The 9,871-nt window shown below is 35.7% G+C and overlaps 1 protein-coding gene across 2 annotated transcripts in view; it reads left to right on the top strand.

Moving 5' to 3' along the window:
• Positions 1–9,741, top strand: part of kcnb1 (potassium channel, voltage gated Shab related subfamily B, member 1) — a 57,995-nt gene extending 48,254 nt beyond the window's left edge. For both annotated transcript variants that reach the window (XM_015392635.1, XM_015392634.1), the window contains exon 3: positions 719–9,741. In XM_015392635.1, the coding sequence (XP_015248121.1) occupies positions 719–2,632 (1,914 nt within the window). In that variant the 3' untranslated portion in view covers positions 2,633–9,741. The remainder of the gene's footprint in view (positions 1–718) is intronic.
• Positions 9,742–9,871: the final 130 nt, after the last annotated feature.

Raw genomic sequence — 9,871 nt, 5'->3', positions numbered from 1 at the left:
TATATATATATATATATATATATATATATATATATATATATATATATATAATTATATATATATAGTAGTCTGAAATTGTCATAGGTCCATGTCCAAAAAAAATAGGAAATCAATGTATGAATTTTTAACTATTCATTTGTAGATGTAAACCACTTTTTGAATGGAGCAATCCTCCATCTTGTCTCTGCTCTTTAACCTCTACTTATAGAGCAGAGATAGAGGTAGGATCCAGCCGGTTGGCTGACAACAAGATGCGGCGGGCGCTGCCCAGAGTGTCTCAAAAGCTGCAGCCCTGGAGAACAAGCAGGAGTCAGATGCCAGGTCAGGCAAACAGATCAGAACAGGAAGGCACAGATTTCCAGGAGTCCGAAGCCAGGTCATGTAAACCGATCAGGACAGGGAGTCTCAGAGTTCCAGGAGGCTGAAGCCATCACTTCCATGCTGCCTTCCTGACCTTTTATAAACACATTAAAGGTTGATGTGATTTTAAGTATAATTTTGGAACTCCATAAGGTTTTAAAGGGATATTATAAGGAAAGTGAGGGAAATTAAAAAAACAGGTATAAAAATGTGCCATGACTTCTCCTTTGAATCATTGCTCACCACTTTTAATGCATTTTTTTCACAGCAAGTTCCAATGTTGTCATGTAAATTTTAAGTGTCTTCTATTATTATATTCAGTCTTTGCTAATATTTTTCCCCCTATTCTGTCTTTCAGATCTTGGCCATCATCTCAATTCTCTTCATTGTGCTATCTACCATTGCACTGTCTCTAAACACTCTACCAGAGCTGCAGGGCACCGATGAGTTTGGCCAGTCGACTGACAACCCACAGCTAGCACATGTGGAAGCTGTTTGTATTGCCTGGTTTACCATGGAATACCTGCTTCGTTTTCTGTCCTCTCCAAACAAATGGAAGTTCTTCAAGGGTCCCCTCAATGTCATTGACCTGCTGGCAATTCTGCCTTACTATGTCACCATCTTCTTAACAGAATCCAACAAGAGTGTTCTGCAGTTTCAGAACGTCCGCCGTGTGGTTCAGATTTTTAGGATTATGCGTATCCTTCGTATCCTGAAGTTAGCTCGTCACTCTACAGGTCTTCAGTCACTGGGCTTTACACTAAGGAGGAGCTACAATGAGCTGGGCCTGCTTATTCTTTTTCTGGCCATGGGTATCATGATCTTCTCTAGTCTTGTGTTTTTTGCTGAGAAAGACGAAGAAGATACAAAGTTCAAAAGCATTCCAGCTTCCTTCTGGTGGGCCACCATCACCATGACCACAGTAGGGTATGGAGATATCTATCCCAAAACGCTCTTGGGAAAGATTGTGGGGGGGTTGTGCTGTATTGCTGGAGTCCTTGTAATTGCCCTACCAATTCCTATTATTGTAAATAACTTCTCTGAATTCTATAAGGAGCAGAAAAGGCAAGAAAAGGCCCTGAAAAGAAGGGAAGCTCTTGAGAGGGCAAAAAGAAATGGTAGCATTGTTTCTATGAACTTAAAAGAGGCTTTTGCTCGTAGCGCAGAACTCATGGACGTAGTGGTAGAAAAGACGGAGCGACCTCATGATAACCACCTATCTCCAAGTCACTGGAAATGGGCGTCGAGAAGAGCTACATCAGAGACAAGTTCAAACCGTTCTTTTAACGCCCAAGAGATAGGCTCGCCCTGCAAAAATCGAGACACCAGTCCCCAAAGACTAAATGTTGAAAAACTAGAAGAGATGTATAGCCAAATGGCAAAGACACAGTCACAACCCAACCTCAATGCAAAAGAAAGAGGGTCCAAAATGAGCAAACAGAGGGATGAGATAGAGCTTGGAGCCATTCATGACCATGGACCATCAGTCCTCGGAACCAAAGATGGAGTTGGGGACATGAAAAGCTTATCCAGCATTGATAGCTACATCAGTTGTGCTACAGACTTTCAAGAGAATCCACGCTATCCCCACAGTCCAGCACCAGACATTGGTCTTAAAGAAGGTAACCGCTTTAATTTTGGTCCAGTTACAGTTTTTTCTCAGCACATTTGTAAAAAGGTTGGCCAGCAAATCAAAGGGCAGCATGAGTCTGTGCCAAGTCCAACATCAAAGTCCTCTGGCCCAGAGAATACAAGAAGATTTTTCTTTTCTGGAAACTCCTCAAAAAGCCTTAAAGGAGGCTGCCGTAGCGATGGGGATTCTGGGCTTTCCCCACTTTCAGACAGCTCTGTTGTTTCAGACCAATCTCTGTTGAGCCCCGAAGCATCTGTGTACACCACTGCCAGCAGCAGGACGCCCCCAAAGTCACCAGAGAGTGCTGCCATGGCTCCAACAGTCTTCACTTTTCATGACTCGTCAATCAGCAAATACATTGATGCTGATACAGATGATGATGAACACCTCCGGGACATCACTGAGGCAAGTCCCTCAGATCGTCTGCTTGCTGCTGGCAGCCCAAAACGCAGTATTAACATAAATTACCAGAGAGGAACTAACCATTTAGAGGCAGCCCAAAAGATGTTGGGCCAGAACTGCTACTTTCCTCTTGAAGGTATTCGTGGAAAAGCTCATGAAAATCATATAGGTCCTGACCCAGCACGTAGACCAAAGGCTGAGCGAGGACGGCAAAATACCGTGGACAAAAGCCTTTGAAGCATAAGTTATCAGAGACATGTGAAAAGCTGTCAAACAAACTTCTAATGTCAAATAAAGGAGAGACAAAGAAAGGCAAAGAGAAAAAGGCTCTCTTATTTGCAAATAACCTGAGCGTGCAATTAGAGCAACAAGCTCTGGTTCGATACATGTTGGGAATACTTTGGAAGAAAAACACCTTAAGTTGGACAATGTCACTGCCCCTTCTTTCAGTTCATTCCTGTGTGCTGTGTTCCACACCCTCAAAAGTAAAGAACACCCCCAGGTAGCCATTGAATTAGTCAAATGAAGCGGAGTTAGAAGAGAGGTTTTACTTTGACTATCATAGAACAACAAAGTAACACAACAAAATAATATTTTTAGCTAAAGCTATTTTCTCCATTTCCCATTAAAAACAAAGTCCACCTTCTTGTATTGACTGCCAATAGACATTTTTTTTACTCTTGGAGACCTACCAGGGGACCTAGAAGCCTATAAGCTACATATTGTGCCCTCCATTCTCAAACCTGGCCTTAATCATTTACATTTGTAAGAATGTGAGTGAGACAATTTGAATATGAATGGGTGAATTATGAGAAACTGATATAAAGAAAAATCTTAAAAACGGTCTAACCTGATTTATTTTTTTATAGATAAGAGTCACTATATGGAAGTTATTTTTTAGTCTACCATGTCAGATTTCTATGTCATACGTGGGGTTTAGTGTCTGCAGTTGCAAATCATTTTTCATTACATGGGCCACCCTCTATTAAGCATCTGTCCTACTATCCTTTAGGGTAACATGTCTAAAAAATGGTTGAAAACAGAGTATCTGCCACAGAAAGGATTTTCGCAGTACCTCTGTAGTTTGTTTCATAATAATAAAAAATGGGTCTTGGGTTTTAGTTATGAGTTTAAAGTAAAATGAGAAATGCACATAAAATGCACACTGATCGCATATCCAGGAACCTACAACGTAGAAAATACATGAATTGGCTGGGAAAATGGTTGAAGAAAACATTAAAGGAGACATTTCTAGAGGTATTTTGTGAATTACTGACTTACTAGATGAATGGACAGGTTCTCAGCAAGTGTTGGCCTTGATATGACTAACAAAGTTTTAAATAGCTGAATAATATACAAAACTTTGGCTTTTCTTTGTTTCACCTATGTTTTTAAAGGGATCAACTCTATTAGCACTGACTATATACAAGGATTATTTTTACAGTATTTATAAAGTATTGTCAGTGTGGATCCACCAAACACACAAATGCACGCACACACAAACCTGTTGAAGATTGATATAAGCTTTATAGATACTATTATTTTCCATGGTGACAGGAGTTGACAAAAGTATATTTTAAGAGCAAAGCAAAGACTTGTTATTTAGGGTTGGATGTTTGCATGTCACATGTGCTCTTAGGCATATATAAAAATCCTCACTGATAAAAGACATGTACTTATAATATGGAAGGTATCTATGATAGTTGCATGTCAAAATCACTCCTCACTCATATAAACACTATGTCATTGCAAATGTGTGCTAGAAGCCTATAAAATTAGAATAAAAACTCCATATCCACCATTTTTATATCTTTATATCATGTCTTCAAAAATTTAGTTAACTCTCCACTACCTGTTTACACTTTCATGTTTAGCAATGTCCTGTTTGGCATTGGGGAAAAAGTGCTGACCCCTCCTGTGTCAAAACTTTACCAGAGTAAATACAGAAAAGCTCTTTTCAAGTGATAATTTGCTTTTTCCCCTATTTTAACCTATACAATTCCTGCAATTGACCACAATGTTTATTTGATAAAAACATTTTTTAAGTCAACCTCATAGCTGATTATGATTAGAATTATAAATAAATAATAAAAAAATAACACTTCAATAGTATATCTTACAACATAAAGTGTAAAAAAAAATATGTTGTAATACAGTTAAGAGGTTAGTTTGAAGGAGGCACTCATGCTCAAACCTTACAATGTTTTGGAATAAAACATCACTGTAAAGAAGAGTGGCTCAAATTTCCTTCACATTGATGTCAAAGATTCATTGCCACCTAAAGCAAACACTTTGCACAGCCAGCTCCTAGGTTTATGTGGGAATTAGTTTTCCATTAAGGGCAAAGTTGGATTTGATGTTTTTGTCCTTTAAGGAAAAAATATCATTTGAATACAGCATTTTGTATTTACTCAGGTTTATTTGTTTGATATTGAAGTTCTTTGATCTGAAACATTTAAGTGTGGCTGGAAAAAAAATCATAAAATAAATGATTTTCCACAACAGAGTAACATGAGAAGAGAAACAATCCTAAGTCACAGTGTATAATTCACTAAAGCACATAAATGTCAAATCTTTAATCCAAACCTTTGTACATTTTTTGCCTCTTATCTGCTCCATAATGGTGTGTGGCTCACATAGCAAATACCAGTTATGGCAAACAAGCCCCCATTTGCCAGTCAAGTTTTACAGATGCATCATCTTCCCCAATCTATGACGATTGTGGTACAGTACATACAAACACACAGGGCACAAAATAAAGAGGCAGAATCAACACATTTAACTGAATTACCCAAAACAGAAATCTTTTTTAGGTATATTCATGATCTAAAATTTGATGTAGCTTCATACTGAGCATAACTGTTTTTCCTTTTTTTTTCTGTTTAATGTAAAGAGGCTCTATCATTCATAACCATGACTAAGTGCTGGTTGCTACACTCACTCATCTTGCAGCTAGCTCCAGGTCAGTACTCCCCAACCACATTATGCAATGTGAACCAACCGTTATATATCTTTTGGAGCATTCTATAATCAACTTCTGTACAGTTTACAATTCAAACATAGATTCCAGAAATAATTGGGAACTGTAGGAGACAAAGATCATTAGAAAATAGGATAAAATGTTGCAACTTTGGCTTGTTTTATATGCAGTTCATTAGGCTGCACACACTTTTTTCAAGTTTTCAATAATGTAAATACCATCAGCTCTCATATAACATCCATATTTAATGGTGATGTTTCACAAGTCCTTCAAAATCAGTTGTTTTTAGTTGCTGTTGTGATAAACTTTTCATCCAAATGACTGCCTAAATCCATCAGATAATATGTCAAAACTGCTCAGGACATGGTAATGCTATTTGATTGACAAGGAATATATTTACAACTTAACCTTCACTAAAGTAAAAGATTAATTAGTATGTAAATCAAATTCCACATAGGTAAAAAAGGTAATAAAAAATCTAACATCTATTGGGTGCCTGATATTTCTAAAACTTCTATTAAAACACATAACTAAGGAACATTTAATCTTTTATTTTCAGGGACTTGTCAAGCCAATGCCACCACAGTAGCTTCATACAGTTAGGTTATGCATATTAGATTGTTTTCCTTTTAACTTTTTCTGCCTTTTATGTCTCCTTGTATCACATCAAGTTAATGGGAACTAAAATGTTTGTATTTAAGGATCTTAATAATTTTCAGACCCAAATCAACTGATAAAAACATAAGTAAAGAAGCCATTGAACAAAAATGAATGTAGCTTTTTATACAATTAATTGATTTAGCAAACAGATTATTACAGATTTAGTTATAGTTTTCATCTTGTGGTAAAGGTGCAATCACAAATCCAGATACTGTTTCTAGTTTTAATCACAGAGTTGGAGCATTTCATATTGCTCTCCCTTAGTGAGAGGAGCTGAGGTGTGAAAAGAATAGCAATGACTGTGAGGAGCAGAGGGGAGCTGAGCTTGTTTGTGTGTGTGTTACCGCTGGGAAGCATTAAAGCAGCAAGGGTGCTGCTTAATGGAAAAGAATGAACTGTTTTCGATGGGAATATGTGTGCTTGTTGCTGGAGTCCTGTTATGTTTTCCTTTCCCCAAGCACATGCACTACTACCAAGAGAAATATATGGAGGAAAAATAGAGAAACTATTATACTACCATAAGGTAGACATTTTTCATATTGAAAATAACATATGATAATTACAAAAACCTACTAAACAATTCAACCTGTATTACAGCATATTGTCTTTTTAGAAGTGAAAATAAATACACAGTTATTTTAACAATAGCACATATACTGCCAAAATATTAAATTACATTATTTAAGACAAATCCATAAGCATCATACTTGTTCACAACCGCAAAATAACTGATGGATGGTATTTGACATTATGATTTTAAAGTTTTTTTTTTTATTTTTTTTAAAGATAATCAATTATAACAGAAGTCCAATGTTTTTATTATGTCTCTAAAAGTTATTCCCTAAGGGGAAAAGACATGGCAGTGGGAAATGTACTTTAGATCTGTCAATCTAACATAAAACAAAATACATTTTCAGATAAATGGCATCCAGTTCATATAATTCCTCCTGAAGCATCCCTTGATCTTTTCAGTTTGCTTTTCTATACGACAGTACAGTCAGGGATCATTGATGCTGAAATATCTCTTTACAACGATGACAATCAATATTTCATTAAAAAGGCAGCAGACACTACTTTAGAGAACTGCAACTAATTTTGGAGATATGAAGCAGAAATTTACAGCCATGCACAAACATACTCTTGTTACAATAATTTCCCAAATCTGAACTATGTTAAAACTTTAAAGCTTTTTAGACAATAAAACATTTAGCAACATTTTTGATTTGATATTTAGACTGTGATACTGTGACACCCCACAGACGTATTTCCACAAGTCACAATGTATGTCTTTCCAATTTGTCTGTGTTACGTGTTGTTTTTTTTCATTTACTAAATGGTTCATTTTGTAATTGTTTGAAATTGTTAAATGGGGTTATGTGGAATAGTTATCAGCAGTTTGTATCTTACATTATGTAGTAGACTGTTCTCAAAATGCTGCTTGTTTAGATAAAGAGCGATTAGTCTTGTCTGGAAAATAAAGAAAACTGTGTGCTCAGTTTCCAAAATACAAATACAGTTTGGTTTCGTAAAGCACATTTTTTCATTGCCAGTCCTCACCTTTATCAGCTTGAAAATCTTTAAATTATGCTTTTTTTTATTAGAATGGCCATCTTATTCAATTTAGTTGGATAGAGTCAATTCAGAGCAAATGTTATGTTAGAACACTTGATAGTATAAAATACATTCAATTTAAATCTGATCATATCAAAATCTATATAAAAATCTATATATATATATTTTTTTTATTAATATAGTACAATCTAATTCACACAGTCTTGACTTTCCAGCAATCTCTATCCCTGAGCAATTTTTTGGGACACTGTAAAAAACAACTTTATAATAGGAAACATGCTGCTGGCTCAGTTTGAGTGACTTTTAGCATAAGAATCTATGGGAATTCACCTAAAGATCAGCCCATAATCTCTTACCAGTTTAAAATACTGGTTACAGAGCAGAAAGCGTATAACTTAACTAGACATAGAATAAGAGTTCAGAGTTATGGTCATTTTCCATAAGTGCTTACACTCCCTGGTATGGGTTGGCTCTTTTTTTATGATTTTCCTGTAGTAATGGTTAAGTGGAACCATTGCTAGTTTTTGTACCTGTTTGCATAAAAGCATAAATAGTTAAATGAATTTTTTTTAACAATTACATCACGTTACACTGGGCTTATTGTGTATATGACCAAAATATCAAGCCAACATTAAGTAAACTCATCTAGCTCTTATTCTTGATGGCTTCCCTTTCTGTCTTGTGCTTATCCAGAATCCATCCTCTGGCATCTGCAGCCTCTACAGTTCTCTCCTTTTGCTGTAAGTTTGATTAAAAGCCATAAATGGTGCAGAAGGGCCTCCGTTGTTGCCTTGTATTTGTGTAACATATGGACAGTGAAGCCATCTTGCTATGAATAGCTTATTCACATTGTTGCAGTACCCACATACCTGTGGACAGAACGGTAAATCGAAATGAAACAAGGCAAATAGAGTTACAACCATTGGAAATGGGCCATAAGTCTAAAAATCAAAACAAAAATGTTCAAATGAGTGGCTAGAGACATTTAATCATTAGAACCCATGCTTATAGAATATTAGTCTTATTTGAGCCATAGAGTTTTGGGAGTTGTTTTAAGAGAAAAGGAATCCACTTTGGTTGGGTCTTTGGGAACAGTAAAAACAAATATGTTTATTTGGGTTTGATGCTAACAGCTTCCCACTGTCCACAAAACCCTGTTTAAATTCAAACAGTGTCTTTAAAGCATGTCAGTATGCTTGACTTTTTAAACAGGAGCAGTATCAAAATTAACAGTACAGAGCATCTTTTAATTCAGTCATCTCATTGTAGAGATATTTTGTTCAAATTAAAATACCTACTCATATTTTCTGTATTATTTATTTAATAAACACATTTTATGAAGAGCACAGGTTCTTTTATAATAACCACAACCTCAACTGTCTTATACGACTTTCATGTGTACAGATAAATTCATTAAGTTAAAATCTAAAGTGTAATTAGGATGTTAGCTGCTATCTTTCACAGTTAAAAACCTTAAGTCTTTTCACACCTATTTGATGGAACCCCACAGGCCCTCTAAAAAGCATGTGGTATTTTTAAAAACCCTATGAAGATTGTTGCTTTTGTATAAGCAGGTTAATTCTGCACACACTGAATCTAACACTGTATTACAGGGTTGGGGTCGATTCAGAATACCTTGATGGATTACAGTTATCACAAATAACACTACAGAAATAATTATCAGAGAATTAGAGTACAGATAAAATTAATAGGACACAACGTTAGATATATATATTTTCTAATTTAATTTCTTAGTGGAATTGACCCCAACCTTGCCTAAGCCATCAGTCTTTGTAAAGTGCACACTGTTTCCAGGGAATCAAATAGAAAATAAGATATTTGAATGACCTTAGCCAGCTCTTATACAATGTTGTTTGTAGGTCTCCAGGCTGTCTGTTTTGTAAAAGAAAAAGAAAACACATATAACATTTTTACCCATTGACTTTCTATGCTGTTGTTTATGTATAAATGTTCTACTGTTCAGTGCATGTTGTAACTTTGGCGTTGTGACTGGTTGTGATTCACACAGAGCCAGTACCTGTCATGTACAAAAAAAAGTGTCTGAATGTCCTAAGATATTTCTATTTCTTAAGAAAAAGCATAATTTCCCTTGAATGACTCAAAATGAAATAAATCGAATCACTTTACAGTTTGATTTTTGTTTTCTTTAATCTCATTGCAATGCTTATTACACATTGTTAAGACAGCGGAAGTCCATATAAACTGTAAAACTCCCTGCATAATTATAATAAAACAATTGATAT

Source organism: Cyprinodon variegatus, unplaced genomic scaffold, assembly GCF_000732505.1.
Source record: "Cyprinodon variegatus isolate N-32 unplaced genomic scaffold, C_variegatus-1.0 Scaffold599, whole genome shotgun sequence".
Classification (NCBI taxonomy): Eukaryota; Metazoa; Chordata; class Actinopteri; order Cyprinodontiformes; family Cyprinodontidae; genus Cyprinodon; species Cyprinodon variegatus.
The sequence above is the reverse complement of the archived record's forward strand: the minus strand, read 5'-3'. Positions and strand labels throughout refer to the sequence as shown.